Consider the following 25,920-nt stretch of genomic DNA (forward strand, 5'->3'; position numbering starts at 1 on the left):
ACATAGAAAAAAATTGAGATGCTATATCTGAACACGCTTATACATCTACCTAAGAAAGATGACGAGTAACTGGATCTTTCATACGTGCAGAACGCACTAGGTATGTGTACCTCACATGACATGTATAAAACATAGAACACAGAACTGACAAAAATACACAAGCCTCACCTCCTGACATTATCATGCAGCGGACGACTGCTTCCGGCTGGGTCAACAGAGTTTCAACAACCTGGAATTCGACCTGAGTGACAAGTGGTACCAGAAGGGCCTTGAGCTAATGGAGGCCAAACAGCCCATAACCCACGAAGAGCAGTTGAGGATAAAGAGGATCAAGCAGCAACAGGAGCACCGTATCCTAATGGTAGGTGTCCCAGTCAAGAACTGGCTAGGTTTCTGTATATAGCAACACGTAGCTTTGTGGTTCCATTATCAGTCTTCATTCATGTCCTATAGTAACTAGGTTTCTGTATATAGCAACATGTAGCTTTGTGGTTCCACTATCAGTCTTCATTCATGTCCTATAGTAAGTAGGTTTCTGTATATAGCAACACGTAGCTTTGTGGTTCCCTTTAAGAGCCATTTTATTCATGTCCCTACCTCATGATCAGAGCTTTTTTCTTCGTGAAAACATGCTTTATCAAAGTAAATGCTTCCCACTTTTTTTTTTTCCCCATGAAAACATGCTTCCTAGATCCATTTTCCTTCCATTTTTTGTTCGTCGAAAATTCTTTTTGTCTTGGAATTTACTTTATTCTTGGCATTATCTTAAACTTTAATCTTAAAGATTCCTTATTGTTGATGCAGTTGACTGCCTCTATAGAAACGGGATTTCGCTCTGACTTCAAACTCACATCAGCAGCTCTACCTGCATAGAAAGTTGACCCTTCCACGTATTGATTACTGATCACACACATTTGACGTAGTTCCTCATTTCCCAACCGCTCCTTCTTAAAAAAGAGTTACTTTAGAATCAAGTCAGGATAATCTCGCTTCCTCTCACGTCTAAACTTCTCTTTCTAACGTCATAACTTCGCCTCTTCTCTTTCATAAACATGTATCACCTTAGTTTCTATTATCGAGAGCTACCTCTCTGTGTGAGTCTTTCTCTAGCTAGGTAGGTCATGCAGCATCTAACTGGCCACCACATTCCACATACGTATGATCGTTGGCAATGGCTGGTCGATATTTGCTTCTTCCCTTCCACAGGTAAAATGTGCATCTCTGTAACTTTGGATCTAATGACTTGTACATTGTCTTCCTTTAAAAGCAAGGTCAATATATATATTTTTAATGAACAATGTATACACTATTCATCATGAGCGAGATATTGTTTTGTTTTGTTTTTCATTTTCTACAATATATTTTTGACTCGTTAAATCATGAAACACCAAGTTTCTACAAGCATCAAGACACCAAAACAATGAAACCCATCCAAAATATATATATATGTAGAATTGAATACGACAGTATATTTAGGGTTATCAACTTTTGTATGCTATAATTTTCTCAGTATTATTCTACCATTAGGTGGCTGCTCAAACGCCAGTTGTCCAAAATTATCCATTTCATACCAATCACACTTTCTCCTTGTCATATGTATCATCCAAAATCTACAAAAAAATATAAACAACTGCGTCACACAACTTGGATATGAAATGTAAAATACAAACAACATGTATAGAAGATACAGACTGATTCGGAAAAAAACCATAGTACATAGAACATGAAAAGTTAGGGACAACACTATCAGCAAAACAAAGCACTATTAGCAAAACAAAACACTATCAGCAAAACAAAACACTATCAGCAAAACAAAACACTATCAGCAAAACAAAACACTATCAGCAAAACAAAACACTATCAGCAAAACAAAACACTATAAGCAAAACAAAACACTATAAGCAAAACAAAACACTATCAGCGAAACAAACAAACAATATCATGGCGGATAGTATGAGCTACAGCCTAAGCACAAAATATGGATATAAAAATATGAAAAATTTACGGTAAAGGAAACAAAGAAGAACAATTTTAAACGAGATAGGAATATAGACAGCCCATCACCAAGTACAGAAGCTGGACCGTTATTGTCCGGGTGTGGCGTTGATGTCATGTCGGGCTCATCTGATTCTCTCTCACTGTTAACCCTGGACAGGGTGGGTCAGTGACACGTTCCCCCTATCCTGAAATGGTGGACTCGGTAGCTTGTGGCGAGTCACTGACATGTTCCCTCTATTCTAAAACGGCGTTAGGTCCACGTCCTATTGGCGGGCCATCCAAGAGCTGTATGGAGGTGATCATGTTTCTCTGGCTGTTGACGACAGGTGCATTCTCTCTAATGTAAATGGCTTCTGATATCTGTAGTCTCCTGTGATCACTGCAACTAGTAATTCACTATCATTAAATGGCTTCTGATACCAGTAGTCTCCTCTGATCACTGCAACTAGTAATTCACTATCATTAAATGGCTTCTGATACCAGTAGTCTCCTCTGATCACTGCAACTAGTAATGATTTTGGTGTAATTCACTATCATCTCCCTCGTTAGCCTCGTTTCATGTTTTTGTTCACGATGATGTTTTGATTCCACCTTCTTGTAAGTGGAGCGAGAGGCAGCGGCTCAGTGTGCAGGTTGTAAGTCCAATGGAGTTTATATGGTGAGGCTGACAGTCCTCAATATTGCCATCGGTACTCATATACCACATCTTTACGACTCAAACTTCCAGAGCGACCAACGATATTGTTATTCATGATGAGGGAACATGTTTCCGGATTGTTGTAGTATATTATCAGACTGATACCTTTGTTTTCATCAATCGCCTTGCTGTTTCTGGGTACGATATCTCGCACGACCGTAGACAAAGCAACTCTTTTTTGGTTCTCGTTTCTCCTCTTATTCTACCTTGGATGATTCGAACAGTCCTTCACCCGCCCCTGATGCTCCTCTTATTAATCATATGCTCCTTCCCTGTAATCTTTTTTCCAACTGTCCGAACGATGATGGTTTTTGACCCCTCCTTCTATCGTCCTGTTGCTTTGACATCTACTATTTCCAAAGTCTTTGAATCCCTCCACAACTCCCATATCCTCAGATATCTTGAATCTATAAATTCCGTAAGACGAGATCCACTGGTACAATTCTTTCCTGTCTTACTAATGTCTGTTTATCATCCCTGACAAAATTTTGGGGAATGTTATGTCGTCACGCTTGATATATCTAAAGCTTTTGACAAGTTTTGACACTGGGGTGTCATCTCTAAGCTCCCCTCTTCTGGCTGGCTTCCTGCTCTATCCCCCACCTCATTTTTCACCCCGGCCGATCTATATCCATGGATGATAATGGATCAGCGGATCAGCCTTTCCTTACTCCATTAGCAGTGGTGTCCATCAAGGTTCTGTCTTGTCTCCTACACTTTTTTTTTCTCCTTTTTACAGACGATCTCCTCTCTTCTACTAATAACCAATTGCACGCACACGCTGACGACTCACCACTGCATTCCTCCACATCCTTCACTTCTTTTCTTTCTTCTTTCCGTCGATCTGCATCTCGTCAAAACTCAATAACAGACCTGGTCAGCATTATCTCCGGAGAGTAGACGAAATCTGGTTATGTATAATGCCTCCAAGACCCAATTTTTGCCCATCTCTATCGAAAATTCATCACAACTTTCCTTTCTCCTCTGACGGAGTTTTAATTCCACTTCTTGGCTCAGTGAACGTATTATGTATTACTATAACATCCACATTATCGTGGAAACCCCGCATTACGGAAATAACAAAGTCTGCTTATATGAAACTGGGAGCTCTGCTCAGATGTTTCTTTTCCTCCAAACAGATGCTCCGTTTATACAAAGGATTGATCCGTCCTTGTATGGAGTACTGCTCTCACCTCTGGGGTATTTCAAGCTATGCATCCATACTTGACAGAGCTAACTGCAACACTTGACCCGCTTGCCCTATGCCGTAATATTGGTTTACTTTCCCCTCTTCTATAGATATTACTTTGGTTTTTGTTCCCGACAGTAAGCTGTTCAAGTGCCCCTACAACGAGCTATACCATGCAATACTCGGCAAGCTGCTGCGTCACATAATCACTATGTGGCCATCGGCAACTCAAGAGTGGGCCGCTTTGATAACTGTTTCTTTCCCTACACCTCAAAGTGTCGGAATTCTCTACTGTCTCATGTCTTTACCAATAACTATAACCTGGCACATTTTAAAAGACAAGTTTTTTCACTTCCTCCAAAATTCGTAAACTTTCCCATGTCTCTTCTTTTTCCCTTTCAATAACCTCTTTTTAACTGAGGCCCAGCCTAGATGTGGACTTTAGTTCCTTCACTGGAGCTTCCATCGTAAAAAAAATAGATAATAATGAGAAGTGGCAAACAATAATATCAATAACATTAACTATATATCAAAACTATATTAACAATCAAAAACTTCAATTACTGAGAAGGCTTTAAAAGTAATCAAATCATTAGAAAATCAGGCTTTCTTCCAGCTGATATTGACGTACATAAAGGACCAAAGTAATAATACTTGAGAGTGATATCGATGTCAAAGTAATATCTCGCTTGAAATGAATATTACCTGAAGTGTTTACACCAGATATAGCGTCCCGGTAAGACTAGGCTGTGAAACATTTTTCTTTTCAGTGTCAACTGGGCTGTGAAACCTTTCTTTCCAGAGTCAACTAGGCTGTGAAACCTTTTCTTTCCAGAGTCAACTGGTGGCTTGTCTAGTCTGTGAAACCTTTTTCTTTCCAGCGTCAACTAGGCTGTGAAACACTTTTCTTTCCAGTGTCAACTAGGCTGTGAAACACTTTTCTTTCCAGCGTCAACTAGGCTGTGAAATCTTTTCTTTCCAGCGTCAACTGGTGACGAACATGGCAAAGCAATCCGACGGGCAGATGCTGGATCGGTTCTCTGGCCTGGGCATCCCCATCTCCTTCCAGAGGCAGATCTACGCCCAACACAAGGACGTGGCTCAGGTCGAACAGCTGGACGATTACTACCGTCGCCTGTGCCGCGGTGAGCAGCTCCAGGTCAGTCTGCTTCACTTGTCTCACAGCACAGCGGATTTAGCGGTTACAGAATTCACACCTAGTCTGTACTCAGCATTTATCCTGTACATGAATACAGTTTACTGACTTTGTCATTCTGAAAATATGTGAAATGCGTATGATCGTATAGAATGAATGATTCTGATGTGGATCTTTTGTTTTCGACTGCACCAGACCATAACTTTAAAGGTTTTCTGCGAGAAATAAAAGAAAATGTATGCTTTCCCCCTCCACCATTGGGAGGCGACAACCCCCGCAAATACGAGCTTCCAAATCATGTTTTTTTTTAGATCCATCTCATGTCATACGAGGATGGAACATGGAGAAAAAAGTGTGCAGGTGGCAATGTTCCTCGAAATATTCATTTATATATCTATATCTATCATAGTCGCTGTCTCCCGCGTTAGCGAGGTAGCGCAAGGAAATAGACGAAAGAATGGCCCAACCTACCCACATACACATGTATATACATACACGTCCACACACACAAATATACATACCTATACATTTCAACGTATACATATATATATACATACACAGACATATACATATATACACATGTACATAATTCATACTGTCTGCCTTTATTCATTTCCGCCGCCACCCCGCCACACATGAAATAACAACCCCCTCCCCCCGCACGCACGCGAGGTAGTGCTAGGAAGGCAACAAAAGCCACATTCATTCACACTCAGTCTCTGGCTGTCTTGTATAATGCGCCGAAACCACAGCTCCCTTTCCGCATCCAGGCCCTACAAAACATTCCATGGTTTACCCCAGACGCTTCACATTCCCTGGTTCAATCCATTGACAGCACGTCGACCCCAGTATACCACATCGTTCCAATTCACTCTGTTCCTTGCATGCCTTTCACCCTCCTGCATGTTCAGGTCCCGATCGCTCAAAATCTTTTTCACTCCATCCTTCCACCTCCAATTTGATCTCCCACTTCTCGTTCCCTCCACCTCTGACACATATATCCTCTTTGTCAATCTTTCCTCACTCATTCTATCCATGTGACCAAACCATTTCAAAACACCCTCTTCTGCTCTCTCAACCACTCTTTTTATTTCCACACATCTCTCTTACCGTTTCATCATATACTCGATCAAACTACCTCACACCATATATTGTCCTCAAACATCTCATTTCCAGCACATCCACCTTCCTCCGCAAAACCCTATCTATAGCTCACACCTCGCAAACACATAGCATTGTTGGAACCACTATTCCTTCAAACATACCCATTTTTGCTTTCCGAGATAATGTTCTCGCTTTTCACACATTTTTCAAAGCTCCCAGAATTTTCACCCCCTCCCCCACCCTGTGACTCACTTCCGCTTCCATGGTTCCATCCGTTGCCAAATCCACTCCCAGATATCTAGAACACTTCACTTCCTCCAGTTTTTCTCCATTCAAACTTACCTCCTAAATGACTTGACCGTCAAATGTGCTCTTATTCACATTTCCTCTTAACTTTCTTCTTTCACAAACTTTACCAAACTCAGTCACCAGCTTCTGCAGTTTCTCACACGAATCAGCCACCAGCGCTGCATCATCAGCGAACAACAACTGACTCACTTCCCAAGCTCTCTCATCCACAACAGATTGCATACTTGCCCCTTTTTCCAAAACTCTTCCATTCACCTCCCTAACAACCCCATCCATAAACAAATGAAACAACCATGGAGACATCACGCACCCCTGCCGCAAACAGACATTCACTGAGAACCAATCGCTTTCATTTCTTCCTACTCGTACATATGCCTTACATCCTCGATAAAAACTTTTCACGGCTTCCAGCAACTTGCCTCCTACACCACATATTCTTAATACCTTCCACAGAGCATCCTATCAACTCTATCATATGCCTTCTCCATTTGTTATTCTCACATACATTCTTCAAAGCTTCTTTGCCTTTGTACAATGGCATTATGCATGCATTCCGTTAATCCTCAGGCACCTCACCATGAGCCATACATATACTGAATGTCCTCACCAACCAGTCAACAACACAGACCCCCCCCCCCTCCTATTTTTTTTTTAATAAATTCCACTGCAATACCATCCAAACCCGCCGTTTTGCCGGCTTCCATCTTCCGCAAAGCTTTCACTACCTCTTCTCTGTTTTCCAAATCATTCTCCCTGACCCTGTCACTTCGCACACCACCTCGACCAAAACACCCTATATCTGCCACGCTATCATCTAACACATTCAACAAACCTTCAAAATACTCACTCCATCTCCTCACATCACCACTGTTTGTTATTACCTCACCATTAGCCACCTTCACCGATGTTCACATTTGTTCTCTTGTCTTCCACACTATATTTACCTCCTTCCAAAACATCTTTTTATTCTCCCTAAAATTTGCCCTCTTATTCACCTCTTGCACCTTTCTCTTGACCTCCCAGTCATTTGCACTATTTCCTGGCAAAAATCGTCCAAATGCCTCTCTCTTCTCTTTCACTAAATAATCTTACTTCTTCATCTCACCACTCACTACCCGTTCTAATCCGCCCACCTCCCACACTTCTCATGCCACAAGCATCTTTTGCGCAAGCCATCATTGCTTCCCTAAATACATCCCATTCCTCCCCCACTCCCCTTACGTCCTTTGCTCTCACCTTTTTCCATTCTGTACTCAGTCTCTCCTGGTACTTCCTCACACAAGTCTCCTTCCCAAGCTCACTTACTCTCACCACTCTCTTCACCCCAACATTCTCTCTTCTTTTCTGAAAACCTCTACAGATCTTCACCTTCACCACCACAAAATAATGATCAGACATCCCTCCAGTTGCACTTCTCAGCACATTAACATCCAAAAGTCTCTCTTTCACGCGCCTAGCAATTAACACGTCATCCAATAACGCTCTCTGGCCATCTCTCCTACTTACATACGTATACTTATGCATATCTCTCTTTTTAAACCAGGTATTCCCAATCACCAGTCCTTTTTCAGCACATAAACCTACAAGCTCTTCACCATTTCCATTTACAACACTGAACACCCCATGTACACCAATTATTCCCTCAACTGCCACATTACTCACCTTTGCATTCAAATCACCCATCACTATCACCCGGTCTCGTGCATCAAAACTGTTAACACACTCACTCAGCTGCTCCCAAAACACTTGCTTCTCATGATCTTTCTTCTCATCCTCGAAATATATATACATATTTATATATATATAGGGTGGGGGAGAGGGCGAAAATTCTGGGAGCCTTGAAGAATGTTTGGAAGTCGAGAACATTATCTCGGAAAGCAAAAATGGGTATGTTTGAAGGAATAGTGGTTCCAACAATGCTGTATGGTTGCGAGGCGTGGGCTATGGATAGTGTTGTGCGCAGAAGGGTGGCTGTGCTGGAAATGAGATGTTTGAGGACAATATGTGGTGTGAGGTGGTTTGATCGAGTAAGAGATGTGTGGAAATAAAAAGAGTGTGGTTGAGAGAGCAGAAGAGGGTGTTTTGAAATGGTTTGGTCACATGGAGAAAATGAGTGAGGAAAGATTGACCAAGAGGATATATGTGTCAGAGTTGGAGGGAACGAGGAGAAGTGGGAGACCAAATTGGAGGTGGAAAGATGAAGTGAAAAAGATTTTGAGTGATCGGGGCCTGAACATGCAGGAGGGTGAAAGGCGTGTAAGGAATAGAGTGAACTGGAACGATGTGGTATACCGGGGTCGACGTGCTGTCAATGGATTGAACCAGGGCATGTGAAGCGTCTGGGGTAAACCATGGAAAGTGTGTGGGGCCTGGATGTGGAAAGGGAGCTGTGGTTTCGGTGCATTATTACATGACAGCTAGAGACTGAGTGTGAACGAATGGGGCCTTTGGTGTCTTTTCCTAGCGCTACCTCGCACACATGGGGGGGGAGGGGATTGTTATTCCATGTGTGGCGAGGTGGCGATGGGAACAAATAAAGGCAGACAGTATGAATTATGTACATGTGTATATATGTATATGTCTGTATGTGTATATATATGTGTACATTGAGATGTATAGGTATGTATATTTGCGTGTGTGGACGTGTATATATATACATGTGTATGTGGGCGGGTTGGGCCATTCTTTTGTCTATTTCCTTGCGCTACCTCGCTAACGCGGGAGACAGCGACAAAGCAAAATAAATAAATGAAAATAATTTATATATCATACATATTCGCCATTTCCCGCGTTAGCAAGGTAGAATTAGGAACAGAGGATTGAGCCTGGGAGGGAATACATATATCTCTGAGAGCAAAAACGGGTATGTATGAAGGAATAGTGGTTCCAACAATGTTTTATGGTTGCGAGGCATGGGCTATAGATAGGATTGTGTGGAGGAGGATGGATGTGTCGGAAATGAAATGTTTGAGGACAATATGTGGTGTGAGGTGGTTTGATAGAGTAAGTAATGTAAGGGTAAGAGAGATGTGTGGTAATGAAAAGAGCGTGGTTGAGAGAACAGAAGAGGGTGTGTTAAAATGGTTTGGACACATGGAGAGAATGAGTGAGGAAAGATTGACAAAGAGAATATATGTGTCAGAAGTGGAGGGAAGAAGGAGAAACGGGAGACCAGATTGGAGGTGGAAGGATGGAGTGAAAAAGATTTGAAGCGATCGGGGCCTGAACATACAGGAGAGTGAAAGGCGTGCAAGGAATAGAGTGATTGGGAGGATGTGGTTTACTGGGGTCGACGTGCTGTCACTGGACTGAGCCAGGGCATATGAAGCGTCTGGCGTAAACAATGGAAAGTTTTGTGGGGCCTGGATGTGGAAAGGGAGCTGTGGTTTCGGTGCTTTACACATGACAGCTAGAGACTGAGTGTGAACGAATGTGTGTTTTCCCGTCGCTACCTAGCTGCAGGGGGGTGGGGTGGGGGGGGGGGGGGGGGGGGAGAGCTATTTCCTGTGTGGCGGGGTGGCGACGGGAACAGATGAAGGCTGCTAGTATGAATATATACTTGTGTATATATGTATGTGTCGGTGTATGTATATGTATGTATACGTTGATAAGTATATATATATATATATATATATATATATATATATATATATATATATATATATATATATATGTTTATGTGTGTGTATAACTGGAAGAAAAATAGGAACTGTTCGTATCCTCGCTCTACCCACAGCCTCCGGAAGCGTTCGTCGGTCTCAAGTGTAGCTACGTCTTCGGCAAAGGGGGCTACCGCTGGCTGATGCCCCTCAAGGTGGAGCTGCGGTGGGATGACCCACTCATACTAGTGTACCACGACGTACTCTCCGAGGCCGAGACTGAGCTGGTCAAGCGGATCTCGACGCCTCGCCTTGCCACCACTATGGTCCATTCCTTCACCACACACCAAGCTCGGAGGTCCCTAGCCAGGGTGGGCAAAACGTGAGTTACGCGATCTATCGAAAGATAGGAAGTTCCTGGCGTCCAATGCTTCCCTCTGGTCTTCTTCTGAGGTCTTGTAATGACGCTTGTAATAATCTATATATATATATATATATATATATATATATATATATATATATATATATATATATATATATATATATATATATATATATATAAAGAATACTTCCCACGTATTCCCTGCGTGTCGTAGAAGGCGACTAAAAGGGGAGGGAGCGGGTGGCTGGAAATCCTCCCCTCTCGTTTTTTTTTTTTTTTTAATTTTCCAAAAGAAGGAACAGAGAAGGGGGCCAGGTGAGGATTTTCCCTCTAAGGCCCAGTCCTCTGTTCTTAATGCTACCTCGCAAATGCGGGAAATGGCGAATCGTATGAAAAAAAAATATATGAATATTGGAAAGGATCACAATTAAGCGCATAATCAAGTACATTCATATGAGTCCACGGGGAAATGAAAAATAATAAGTTCCCAAGTGCACTTTCGTGAAATAATCACATCATCAGGGGAGACACAAGAGAGAAATATACCAGTCAGTTGATATACAACGAAGAGACGTAGCTAGGACGCCATTTGATATATATATATTTTTTTTTTTTTTTTTTTTTTTTTTTTATACTTTGTCGCTGTCTCCCGCGTCTGCGAGGTAGCGCAAGGAAACAGACGAAAGAAATGGCCCAACCCCCCCCCCCATACACATGTACATACACATGTCCACACACGTGTATACATACCTACACAGCTTTCCATGGTCCACCCCAGACGCCTCACATGCCTTGATTCACTCCACTGACAGCACGTCAACCCCTGTATACCACATCGCTCCAATTCACTCTATTCCTTGCCCTCCTTACACCCTCCTGCATGTTCAGGCCCCGATCACACAAAATCTTTTTCACTCCATCTTTCCACCTCCAATTTGGTCTCCCTCTTCTCCTCGTTCCCTCCACCTCCGACACATATATCCTCTTGGTCAATCTTTCCTCACTCATTCTCTCCATGTGCCCAAACCATTTCAAAACACCCTCTTCTGCTCTCTCAACCACGCTCTTTTTATTTCCACACATCTCTCTTACCCTTACGTTACTTACTCGATCAAACCACCTCACACCACACATTGTCCTCAAACATCTCATTTCCAGCACATCCATCCTCCTGCGCACAACTCTATCCATAGCCCACGCCTCGCAACCATACAACATTGTTGGAACCACTATTCCTTCAAACATACCCATTTTTGCTTTCCGAGATAATGTTCTCGACTTCCACACATTTTTCAAGGCTCCCAAAATTTTCGCCCCCTCCCCCACCCTATGATCCACTTCCGCTTCCATGGTTCCATCCGCTGACAGATCCACTCCCAGATATCTAAAACACTTCACTTCCTCCAGTTTTTCTCCATTCAAACTTACCTCCCAATTGACTTGACCCTCAACCCTACTGTACCTAATAACCTTGCTCTTATTCACATTTACTCTTAACTTTCTTCTTCCACACACTTTACCAAACTCAGTCACCAGCTTCTGCAGTTTCTCACATGAATCAGCCACCAGCGCTGTATCATCAGCGAACAACAACTGACTCACTTCCCAGGCTCTCTCATCCCCAACAGACTTCATACTTGCCCCTCTTTCCAGGACTCTTGCATTCACCTCCCTAACAACCCCATCCATAAACAAATTAAACAACCATGGAGACATCACACACCCCTGCCGCAAACCTACATTCACTGAGAACCAATCACTTTCCTCTCTTCCTACACGTACACATGCCTTACATCCTCGATAAAAACTTTTCACTGCTTCTAACAACTTGCCTCCCACACCATATATTCTTAATACCTTCCACAGAGCATCTCTATCAACTCTATCATATGCCTTCTCCAGATCCATAAATGCTACATACAAATCCATTTGCTTTTCTAAGTATTTCTCACATACATTCTTCAAAGCAAACACCTGATCCACACATCCTCTACCACTTCTGAAACCGCACTGCTCTTCCCCAATCTGATGCTCTGTACATGCCTTCACCCTCTCAATCAATACCCTCCCATATAATTTACCAGGAATACTCAACAAACTTATACCTCTGTAATTTGAGCACTCACTCTTATCCCCTTTGCCTTTGTACAATGGCACTATGCACGCATTCCGCCAATCCTCAGGCACCTCACCATGAGTCATACATACATTAAATAACCTTACCAACCAGTCAACAATACAGTCACCCCCTTTTTTAATAAATTCCACTGCAATACCATCCAAACCTGCTGCCTTGCCGGCTTTCATCTTCCGCAAAGCTTTTACTACCTCTTCTCTGTTTACCAAATCATTTTCCCTAACCCTCTCACTTTGCACACCATATATATATATATATATATATATATATATATATATATATATATATATATATCATCCCTGGGGATAGGGGAGAAAGAATACTTCCCACGTATTCCCTGCGTGTCGTAGAAGGCGACTAAAAGGGGAGGGAGCGGGTGGCTGGAAATCCTCCCCTCTCGTTTTTTTCAATTTTCCAAAAGAAGGAACAGAGAAGGGGGCCAGGTGAGGATGTTCCCTCAAAGGCCCATTCCTCTGTTCTTAACGCTACCTCGCTGACGTGGGAAATGGCGAATAGTACGAAAGAAAAGATATATATATATATATATATATATATATATACATATATATATATATATATATATATATATATATATATATATATATATATATATATATATATATATATATATATAGTGGTGGGATGAAGAAGTAAGAGTATTAGTGAAAGAGAAGAGAGAGGCATTTGGACGATTTTTGCAGGGAAAAAATGCAATTGAGTGGGAGATGTATAAAAGAAAGAGACAGGAGGTCAAGAGAAAGGTGCAACAGGTGATAAAGAGGGCAAATGAGAGTTGTGGTGAGAGAGTATCATTAAATTTTAGGGAGAATAAAAAGATGTTCTGGAAGGAGGTAAATAAAGTGCGTAAGACAAGGGAGCAAATGGGAACTTCAGTGAAGGGCGCAAATGGGGAGGTGATAACAAGTAGTGGTGATGTGAGGAGATGGAGTGAGTATTTTGAAGGTTTGTTGAATGTGTTTGATGATAGAGTGGCAGATATAGGGTGTTTTGGTCGAGGTGGTGTGCAAAGTGAGAGGGTTAGGGAAAATGATTTGGTAAGCAGAGAAGAGGTAGTAAAAACTTTGCGGAAGATGAAAGCCGGCAAGGCAGCAGGTTTGGATGGTATTGCAGTGGAATTTATTAAAAAAGGGGTGACTTTATTGTTGACTGGTTGGTAAGGTAATTTAATGTATGTATGACTCATGGTGAGGTGCCTGAGGATTGGCGCAATGCGTGCATAGTGCCATTGTACAAAGGCAAAGGGGATAAGAGTGAGTGCTCAAATTACAGAGGTATAAGTTTGTTGAGTATTCCTGGTAAATTATATGGGAGGGTATTGACTGAGAGGGTGAAGGCATGTACAGAGCATCAGATTGGGGAAGAGCAGTGTGATTTCAGAAGTGGTAGAGGATGTGTGGATCAGGTGTTTGCTTTGAAGAATGTATGTGAGAAATACTTAGAAAAGCAAATGGATTTGTATGTAGCATTTATGGATCTGGAGAAGGCATATGATAGAGTTGATAGAGATGCTCTGTGGAAGGTATTAAGAATATATGGTGTGGGAGGAAAGTTGTTAGAAGCAGTGAAAAGTTTTTATCGAGGATGTAAGGCATGTGTACGTGTAGGAAGAGAGGAAAGTGATTGGTTCTCAGTGAATGTAGGTTTGCGGCAGGGGTGTGTGATGTCTCCATGGTTGTTTAATTTGTTTATGGATGGGGTTGTTAGGGAGGTAAATGCAAGAGTTTTGGAAAGAGGGGCAAGTATGAAGTCTGTTGGGGATGAGAGAGCTTGGGAAGTGAGTCAGTTGTTGTTCACTGATGATACAGCGCTGGTGGCTGATTCATGTGAGAAACTGCAGAAGCTGGTGACTGAGTTTGGTAAAGTGTGTGGAAGAAGAAAGTTAAGAGTAAATGTGAATAAGAGCAAGGTTATTAGGTACAGTAGGGTTGAGGGTCAAGTCAACTGGGAGGTGAGTTTGAATGGAGAAAAACTGGAGGAAGTAAAGTGTTTTAGATATCTGGGAGTGGATCTGGCAGCGGATGGAACCATGGAAGCGGAAGTGGATCATAGGATGGGGGAGGGGGCGAAAATTCTGGGAGCCTTGAAGAATGTGTGGAAGTCGAGAACATTATCTCGGAAAGCAAAAATGAGTATGTTTGAAGGAATAGTGGTTCCAACAATGTTGTATGGTTGCGAGGCGTGGGCTATGGATAGAGTGGTGCGCAGGAGGATGGATGTGCTGGAAATGAGATGTTTGAGGACAATGTGTGGTGTGAGGTGGTTTGATCGAGTAAGTAACGTAAGGGTAAGAGAGATGTGTGGAAATAAAAAGAGCGTGGTTGAGAGAGCAGAAGAGGGTGTTTTGAAATGGTTTGGGCACATGGAGAGAATGAGTGAGGAAAGATTGACCAAGAGGATATATGTGTCGGAGGTGGAGGGAACGAGGAGAAGAGGGAGACCAAATTGGAGGTGGAAAGATGGAGTGAAAAAGATTTTGTGTGATCGGGGCCTGAACATGCAGGAGGGTGAAAGGAGGGCAAGGAATAGAGTGAATTGGAGCGATGTGGTATACCGGGGTTGACGTGCTGTCAGTGGATTGAATCAGGGCACGTGAAGCGTCTGGGGTAAACCATGGAAAGCTGTGTAGGTATGTATATTTGCGTGTGTGGACGTATGTATATACATGTGTATGGGGGTGGGTTGGGCCATTTCTTTCGTCTGTTTCCTTGCGCTACCTCGCAAACGCGGGAAACAGCGACAAAGCAAAAAAAAAAAAAATATATATATATATATATATATATATATATATATATATATATATATATATATATATATATATATATATATATATATATATATATATTAATGGGGAATATCTCATGCATGTATTTTACATATTAGCTCAAACATTTTCTTAATAGATTAATTAATAAAGAAACCCCTTGACCACATGGAAATTAATAATCATCAAAACTGGACAGATTGAAATTTTGTTTTCAACACTGATATATAAAAAAAACATTAGCTCTCGGAAGTGTTAGTGATTTAGTTATACCTAACACATAAGACCTGGGATGATAACCATGTGATCCCTAGGATAGATCAGTAGTGTAAATAACTATCACCCTGGGGCATGGATTAACATTCACTCCGGGGTATGGATTAATATTACTCCCCCCTGAGGCCTGTGGTTAACATTCCCTCTGGAGTCCGGGTTAACATTCCCTCAGGGGGCCTGTGGTTAACATACCCTCCAGTGTCTGGGTTAACATTCACCCCCTGGGCCAGGGTCAACAGGACTACTCCACCAGACCCTGGGTTCACCAACACTCTCCACCAGACCCTGGGTTCACCAACACTCTCCACCAGACCCTGGGTTCACCAACACTCTCCACCAGACCCTGGGTTCACCAACACTCTCCACCAGACCCTGGGTTCACCAGCACTCTCCACTAGCCCCTGGGTTCACCAACACTCTCCACCAGACCCTGGGTTCACCAACACTCTCCACCAGACCCTGGGTTCACCAACACTCTCCACCAGCCCCTAGGTTCATCAACACTCTCCACAAGACCCTGGGTTCACCAACACTCTCCACCAGACCCTGGGTTCACCAACACTCTCCACCAGACCCTGGGTTCACCAGCACTCTCCACCAGCCCCTCGGTTCATCAACACTCTCCACAAGACCCTGGGTTCACCAACACTCTCCACCAGACCCTGGGTTCACCAACACTCTCCACCAGACCCTGGGTTCACCAGCACTCTCCACCAGCCCCTAGGTTCATCAACACTCTCCACCAGACCCTGGGTTCACCAGCACTCTCCACCAGACCCTGGGTTCACCAACACTCTCCACCAGACCCTGGGTTCACCAACACTCTCCACCAGACCCTGGGTTCACCAGCACTCTCCACCAGACCCTGGGTTCACCAACACTCTCCACCAGACCCTGGGTTCACCAACACTCTCCACCAGACCCTGGGTTCACCAGCACTCTCCACCAGCCCCTAGGTTCACCAGCACTCTCCACCAGACCCTGGGTTCACCAGCACTCTCCACCAGACCCTAGGTTCATCAACACTCTCCACAAGACCCTGGGTTCACCAACACTCTCCACCAGACCCTGGGTTCACCAACACTCTCCACCAGACCCTGGGTTCACCAACACTCTCCACCAGACCCTAGGTTCATCAACACTCTCCACAAGACCCTAGGTTCATCAACACTCTCCACCAGACCCTGGGTTCACCAACACTCTCCACCAGACCCTAGGTTCATCAACACTCTCCACAAGACCCTAGGTTCACCAACACTCTCCACCAGACCCTGGGTTCACCAGCACTCTCCACCAGACCCTGGGTTCACCAACACTCTCCACCAGACCCTAGGTTCATCAACACTCTCCACCAGACCCTAGGTTCATCAACACTCTCCACCAGACCCTAGGTTCATCAACACTCTCCACAAGACCCTAGGTTCACCAACACTCTCCACCAGACCCTGGGTTCACCAACACTCTCCACCAGACCCTGGGTTCACCAACACTCTCCACCAGACCCTGGGTTCACCAGCACTCTCCACCAGACCCTAGGTTCATCAACACTCTCCACAAGACCCTAGGTTCACCAACACTCTCCACCAGACCCTGGGTTCATCAACACTCTCCACAAGACCCTAGGTTCACCAGCACTCTCCACCAGACCCTGGGTTCATCAACACTCTCCACAAGACCCTAGGTTCACCAACACTCTCCACCAGACCCTGGGTTCACCAACACTCTCCACCAGACCCTGGGTTCACCAACACTCTCCACCAGACCCCAGGGGTGAACCAACCCTCTCCACCAGACCCCTGGGGTTCACCAACCCTCTCCACCAGGGCCTGGGTGAGGCGAGGCGACGACCGCACGACAGACAGGATCCTGCAGAGGGTAGAAGACATGACGGGTCTGGCCACCGACACCTCCGAGGATTTCCACGTCTTGAACTACGGCATTGGCGGTCACTATGACGCTCACGTCGACTTCTTCGACTTGGATGAAGTTAGTAACAATATATATATATATATATATATATATATATATATATATATATATATATATATATATATATATATATATATATATATATATATTCTTTCTTTTAAACTATTTGCCATTTCCCGCGTTAGCGAGGTAGCGTTAAGAACAGAGGACTGGGCCTTTTTTGGAATATCCTCACCTGGCCCCCTTCTCTGTTCCTTCTTTTGGAAAATTAAAAAAAAAAACGAAAGGGGAGGATTTCCAGCCCCCCGCTCCCTCCCCTTTTAGTCGCCTTCTACGACACGCAGGGAATACGTGGGAAGTATTCTTAATCCCCTATTTATTTTGCTTTGTTGCTGTCTACCGCGTTTGCGAGGTAGCGCAAGGAAACAGACGAAAGAAATGGCCCAACCCACCCCCATACACAATGTATATACATACACGTCCACACACGCAAATATACATACCTATACATCTCAATGTACACATATATATATACACACACAGACACATACGTATATACCCATGCACACAATTCACACTGTCTGCCTTTATTCATTCCCATCGCCACCTCGATACACATGGAATACCATCCCCCTCCCCCCTCATGTGTGCGAGGTAGCACTAGGAAAAGACAACAAAGGCCCCATTCGTTCACACTCAGTCTCTAGCTGTCATGCAATAATGCCCGAAACCACAGCTCCCTTTCCACATCCAGGCCTCACACAGCTTTCCATGGTTTACCCCAGACGCTTCACATGCCCTGATTCAATCCACTGACAGCACGTCATCCCCGGTATACCACATCGATCCAATTCACTCTATTCCTTGCCCGCCTTTCACTCTCCTGCATGTTCAGGCCCCGATCACTCAAATTCTTTTTCACTCCATCTTTCCACCTCCAATTTGGTCTCCCACTTCTCCTCGTTCCCTCCACCTCCGACACATATACCCTCTTGGTCAATCTTTCCTCACTCATTCTCTCCATGTGACCAAACCATTTCAAAACACCCTCTTCTGCTCTCTCAACCACGCTCTTTTTATTTCCATACATCTCTCTTACCCTTACATTACTTACTCGATCAAACCACCTCACACCACACATTGTCCTCAAACATCTCATTTCCAGCACATCCACCCTCCTGCGCACAACTCTATCCATAGCCCACGCCTCGCATTCATACAACATTGTTGGAACCACTATTCCTTCAAACATACCCATTTTTGCTTTCCGAGATAATGTTCTCGACTTCCACACATTCTTCAAGGCTCCCAGGATTTTCGCCCCCTCCCCTACCCTATGACTCACTTCCGCTTCCATGGTTCCATCCGCTGCCTGATCCACTCCCAGATATCTAAAACACTTTACTTCCTCCAGTTTTTCTCCATTCAAACTTACCTCCCAATTGACTTGACCCTCAACCCTACTGTACCTAATAACCTTGCTCTTATTCACATTTACTCTTAACTTTCTTCTTTCACACACTTTACCAAACTCAGTCACCAGCGTCTGCAGTTTCTCACATGAATCAGCCACCAGCGCTGTATCATCAGCGAACAACAACTGACTAACTTCCCAAGCTCTCTCATCCAAAACAGACTTCATACTTGCCCCTCTTTCCAAAACTCTTGCATTCACCTCCCTAACAACCCCATCCATAAACAAATTAAACAACCATGGAGACATCACACACCCCTGCCGCAAACCTACATTCACTGAGAACCAATCACTTTCCTCTCTCCTACACGTACACATGCCTTACATCCTCGATAAAAACTTTTCACTGCTTCTAACAACTTGCCTCCCACACCATATATTCTTAATACCTTCCACAGAGCATCTCTATCAACTCTATCAAATGCCTTCTCCAGATCCATAAATGCTACATACAAATCCATTTGCTTTTCTAAGTATTTCTCACATACATTCTTCAAAGCAAACACCTGATCCACACATCCTCTACCACTTTTGAAACCACACTGCTCTTCCCCAATCTGATGCTCTGTACATGCCTTCACCCTCTCAATCAATACCCTCCCATATAATTTACCAGGAATACTCAACAAACTTATACCCCTGTAATTTGAGTACTCACTCTTATCCCCTTTACCTTTGTACAATGGCACTATGCACGCATTCCGCCAATCCTCAGGCACCTCACCATGAGTCATACATGCATTAAATAACCTTACCAACCAGTCAACAGTACAGTCACCCCCTTTTTTAATAGATTCCACTGCAATACCATCCAAACCTGCTGCCTTGCCGGCTTTCATCTTCCACAAAGCTTTTACTACCTCTTCTCTGTTTACCAAATCATTTTCCCTAACCCTCTCACTTTGCACACCACCTCGACCAAAACACCCTATATGTGCCACTCTATCGTCAAACACATTCAACAAACCTTCAAAATACTCACTCCATCTCCTTCTCACATCACCACTACTTGTTATCACCTCCCCATCAGCGCCCTTCACTGAAGTTCCCATTTGCTCCCTTGTCTTACGCACTTTATTTACCTCCTTCCAGAACATCTTTTTATTATCCCTAAAATTTAATGATACTCTCTCACCCCAACTCTCATTTGCCCTCTTTTTCACCTCTTGCACCTTTCTCTTGACCTCCCGTCTCTTTCTTTTATACATCTCCCACTCAATTGCATTTTTTCCCTGCAAAAATCGTCCAAATGCCTCTATCTTCTCTTTCACTAATAATCTTACTTCTTCATCCCACCACTCACTACCCTTTCTAATCAACCCACCTCCCACGCTTCTCATGCCACAAGCATCTTTTGCGCAATCCATCACTGATTCCCTAAATACATCCCATTCCTCCCCCACTCCCCTTACTTCCATTGTTCTCACCTTTTTCCATTCTGTACTCAGTCTCTCCTGGTACTTCCTCACACAAGTCTCCTTCCCAAGCTCACTTACTCTCACCACCCTCTTCACCCCAACATTCACTCTTCTTTTCTGAAAACCCATACAAATCTTCACCTTAGCCTCCACAAGATAATGATCAGACATCCCTCCAGTTGCACCTCTCAGCACATTAACATCCAAAAGTCTCTTTTTCGCGCGCCTGTCAATTAACACGTAATCCAGTAACGCTCTCTGGCCATCTCTCCTACTTACATACGTATACTTATGTATATCTCGCTTTTTAAACCAGGTATTCCCAATCACCAGTCCTTTTTCAGCACATAAATCTACAAGCTCTTCACCATTTCCATTTACAACACTGAACACCCCATGTATACCAATTATTCCCTCAACTGCCACATTACTCACCTTTGCATTCAAATCACCCATATATATATATATATATATATATATATATATATATATATATATATATATATATATATATATATATATTATCCCTGGGGATAGGGGAGAAAGAATACTTCCCACGTATTCCCTGCGTGTCGTAGAAGGCGACTAAAAGGGGAGGGAGCGGGTGGGGGGCTGGAAATCCTCCCCTCTCGATTTTAATTTTCCAAAGAAGGAACAGAGAAGGGGGCCAAGTGAGGATATTCCCTATAAGGCTCAGTCCTCTATCATTAACGCTACCTCACTTGCGCGGGAAATGGCGATATATAACGGATATATAACTGATATATAACTAAATATAACTGATATACAAATGATATATAACTGATATATAACGGATATATAACTGATAAATAACATATAACTGATATATAACTGATTATTAACATGTATAACGGATATATAATTGATATATAACATATAAACGGATATATAACTGATATATAATTGATATATATAACTGATATATAACTGATCTATAACTGATATATAACTGAAATATAACGGATATATAACTGATGTATAACGGATATATAACTGATATATAACTGATATATAACGAATAATTTATAAGCACACTTTTGAGAATAACAAGATACGCGAAAAGGATCGAGAAATATAAATCTTAACACAGGCAGAAGGAAAACTAGACGAAATGTAGAACATAACAAGTAAACAAAAAAAAGAAAATAGACTAAGGAATGTTGACGAAGAGAAAAACTTGAAAAAGTATAAATATGATAGACTACGATTCATTGAACTTTCGCCCTTACAATTCCTCTTCCTTTTTTATGAACTAAGCCTTATTGCCATGACACCATACACTCCCTTGTGTCTCAATTGATAAGTTAACAACGTCTCCTTCTCACACAAAGTAAACACAGATGACCGCTTCGTAATTAATGATAACAATTACTCATTTTTCAGAAGTCATTAGACAAGTCTCCACACCAGGGCGATCGTCTAGCTACTGTGCTCTTCTATGTAAGTAAAACATCCAACATTTGTGCCAGGATAAGGTAACTTATGTAGACATATTTGCTGTGTGAGGATAAGGTAACTTATGTAGACATATTTGCTGTGCCAGGATAAGGTAACTTAGACATATTTGCTGTGCCAGGATAAGGTAACTTATGTAGACATATTTGCTGTGTGAGGATAAGGTAACTTATGTAGACAGACTTGTTACGTTGCTCATAAGGGTAACTCTAACGTAATCCTGTGCACATAATTACATTGTTAACTCTATTCTTTTTATTTTTTAAACTTAAAGCTATTAAATAATTATAGTGAAAACTAATAATGGCTTCACACTCCAGTACAAAACGGGATGCGAATATTGAAGGCATTGAGACCATTCGAATATAGTGAAAATAATATAAAGTCTTTCACATGTTTATCCTGGAACCTCAATCTTTGAAAGAATTTAACTAAATGACAATATTGGAATAGGACTATGTCGTCTTTGATCACATGATGTGTTCATAATTGGAATAGGACTATGTCGTCTTTGATCACATGATGTGTTCATAATTGGAATAGGACTATGTCGTCCTTGATCACTTTGATGTGTTCATAATTGGAATAGGACTATGTCGTCTTTGATCACATGATCTGTTCATAATTGGAATAGGACTATGTCGTCTTTGATCACATGATGTGTTCATAATTGGAATAGGACTATGTCGTCTTTGTTCACTTTGATGTGTTCATAATTGGAATAGGACTATGTCGTCTTTGATCACATGATCTGTTCATAATTGGAATAGGCCTATGTCGTCTTTGATCACATGATCTGTTCATAATTGGAATAGGACTATGTCGTCTTTGATCACTTTGATGTGTTCATAATTGGAATAGGACTATGTCGTCTTTGATCACATGATGTGTTCATAATTGGAATAGGACTATGTCGTCCTTGATCACATGATCTGTTCATAATTGGAATAGGACTATGACGTCTTTGATCACATGATCTGTTCATAATTGGAATAGGACTATGTCGTCTTTGATCACATGATGTGTTCATAATTGGAATAGGACTATGTCGTCCTTGATCACATGATGTGTTCATAATTGGAATAGGACTATGACGTCTTTGATCACATGATGTGTTCATCATTGGAATAGGACTATGTCGTCCTTGATCACATGATGTGTTCATAATTGGAATAGGACTATGTCGTCTTTGATCACATGATGTGTTCATAATTGGAATAGGACTATGTCGTCTTTGATCACATGATGTGTTCATAATTGGAATAGGACTATGACGTCTTTGATCACATGATGTGTTCATCATTGGAATAGGACTATGTCGTCTTTGATCACATGATGTGTTCATAATTGGAATAGGACTATGTCGTCTTTGATCACATGATGTGTTCATAATTGGAATAGGACTATGTCGTCTTTGATCACATGATGTGTTCATAATTGGAATAGGACTATGACGTCCTTGATCACATGATGTGTTCATCATTGGAATAGGACTATGTCGTCCTTGATCACATGATCTATTCATACCAGCTGAATGACGTAGAAGCTGGAGGGTCGACAGTATTTCCTATGCTTGGGGTGGAGGTGCCTGCCAGACGTGGTTCTGCATTATTCTGGTTCAACATGAAGCGGAGCGGTAAGGGCGACTACCGCACTCTTCACGCCGCCTGCCCCGTCCTTCTGGGCGAGAAGTGGAGTGAGTATCGACAAGATCTGGTGGGTAGTTGGGTAGTTTGTGCCAATTAGTGTTTCTCTAATCTTCCACGTCATGGTGGTACATAGTGTTCAACAGTAGTATGTGAGGTGATTATGACACAAGATCTAGTTAATATGGAACATATTGTCCCAATTAAGGTTATTAAACACGAGCCATGACGTTAACGAGTTAGTTTAAGACTACAGTTTTGTTCTTATCAATACAAAGTCACGATTATATACAACCAATTAAAGATTATAGGTCGCTCTACCACATATGAGTCACCCATAACTTGATCATGATGTTTCATAATTTACCATCTTTCTCATCCTCTTTTCAACATTACTCTTCAAAAAACGTAGGTTTTATAACTAATTCACAAACTACCTTCCCCCCCCCCTCTCTCTCTCTCTCTCTCTCTCTCTCTCTCTCTCTCTCTCTCTCTCTCTCTCTCTCTCTCTCTCTCTCTCGAATTCGAGATTCACTCACCACGACCCACGTATGTTTGTGGGTCTTTCGCAGTTGCCAACCTGTGGATCCACGAGTGGGGTCAGGAACTCCGGTGGCCTTGTACCAGGGACCCAGAGGACTGAAAATGGAACCATAGCCCAAGACATAACCTGACGCGGGCCCCTCACACCCTCCAGGGCGGGCCCTCACGCCCTCCAGGGCGGGCCCTCACACACCCACCACGGCGGGCCCTCACACCCTCCACCTCACGGTGGGATCTTCGACTGGTGTTCGTGTGTGTGTGTATGTGTGTGTCTCCGTTACCATGGTGTAACGCACTGTGTTACTTTATCAAGGTGACAGAGCATAGTGAAGATATCTTTACGTGTTACAGCAAGACGAATATTATGGGAACCGCACAGGATCTTGTGTTATATTATTCACGCATCGGTGGTAAAGTGTTTATATCATAGGGATTTGAGGAGAAGCACACACACACACACACACACACACACACACACACACACACACACACACACAAGGGGTGGAAGGTATATTTTAAGTCTGCTATAAGTAAAGTACACGAGGGATTTTGGAACGGCCAGTATATTCATGTATAAAAAACCTCCTCAGAGCATTTTGGTCAGTCACACAATGTGTCACGCTTTCATTTGGCATTATCAGATACCTCTATAATCATCTATTTGAACTATCTATCTTCTCAGGCTTCTTCACTCGTATTTCCTTCCTTGTGCATCAATTTCCGAATTTGACCTTTCTTTTTTTTAAAATCTGTAGGGGTAAAGAGGTACCTCTTCTATATGTTACGACTAAAGAAAGAAATGTGAGAAACCTTTTTTTTTTTCATCAGCCTAGTGTGTATGCGATGTGGACTTTCCTCACACATTCATTTCTTATTCCATGTTGACTGGATGATTTCCCCCGTGTTAGTGAGGTAGCGTCAAGAACAGAGGACTGAGCCTTAGAGGGAATATCCTCACTTGGACCCCTTTCTCTGTTCCTTCTTTTGGAAAAATGAAAACTGGAGGAGAGGATTTCCAGCCCACTGCTCCCAACCCTTTCAGTCGCCTTCTACGGCACGCAGGGAATACGTGGGAAGTATTCTTTTTCCCCCATCCCAGGGACTATATATATATATATATATATATATATATATATATATATATATATATATATATATATATATATATATATATATATATATATTGAAATGGTTTGATCACATGGAGAGAATGAGTGAGGAAAGATTGACCAAGAGGATATATGTGTCAGAGGTGGAGGGAACGAGAAGTGGGAGACCAAATTGGAGGTGGAAGGATGGAGTGAAAAAGATTTTGAGCGATCAGGGCCCGAAACATACAGGAGGGTGAAAGGCGTGCTAAGGAATAGAGTAAATTGGAAAGATGTGGTGTACCGGGGTCGACGTGCTTGTCAATGGATTGAGCCAAGGCATGTGAAGCGTCTGGGATAAATCATGGAAAGTTCTGTGGGGCCTGGATGTGGAAAGGGAGCTGTGGTTTCGGTGCATTATTACATGACAGCTAGAGACTGAGTGTGAACGAATGTGGCCTTTGTTGTCTTTTCCTAGCGCTACCTCGCGCCGGGGGGGGGGGGGGTTCTGTTTCATGTGTGGTGGCTGGGTGGTGACGAGAATGGATGAAGGAAGCAAGTATGAACATGTACATGTGTATATATGTATATGTCTGTGTATGTATATGTATGTATACGTTGAAATGTACATGTATGTATATGTGTTGGCGTTTATGTATATACATGTATATATGGGTGGGTTGGGCCATTCCTCGTCAGTTTCCTTGCGCTACCTCG

The 25,920-nt window shown here is 42.7% G+C and overlaps 1 protein-coding gene across 1 annotated transcript in view; it reads left to right on the forward strand.

Moving 5' to 3' along the window:
* Positions 1-25,206, forward strand: part of LOC139761667 (prolyl 4-hydroxylase subunit alpha-1-like) — a 60,833-nt gene extending 35,627 nt beyond the window's left edge. The window contains exons 4-10 of the mRNA XM_071685991.1: positions 189-361; positions 4,867-5,043; positions 10,190-10,434; positions 17,453-17,615; positions 21,855-21,911; positions 23,457-23,622; positions 24,145-25,206. Of these exons, the coding sequence (XP_071542092.1) occupies positions 189-361; positions 4,867-5,043; positions 10,190-10,434; positions 17,453-17,615; positions 21,855-21,911; positions 23,457-23,622; positions 24,145-24,215 (1,052 nt within the window). The 3' untranslated portion in view covers positions 24,216-25,206. The remainder of the gene's footprint in view (positions 1-188; positions 362-4,866; positions 5,044-10,189; positions 10,435-17,452; positions 17,616-21,854; positions 21,912-23,456; positions 23,623-24,144) is intronic.
* The last annotated feature ends 714 nt before the right edge of the window (positions 25,207-25,920 follow it).

Source organism: Panulirus ornatus, chromosome 41 (assembly GCF_036320965.1).
Source record: "Panulirus ornatus isolate Po-2019 chromosome 41, ASM3632096v1, whole genome shotgun sequence".
NCBI classification, from domain to species: Eukaryota; Metazoa; Arthropoda; class Malacostraca; order Decapoda; family Palinuridae; genus Panulirus; species Panulirus ornatus.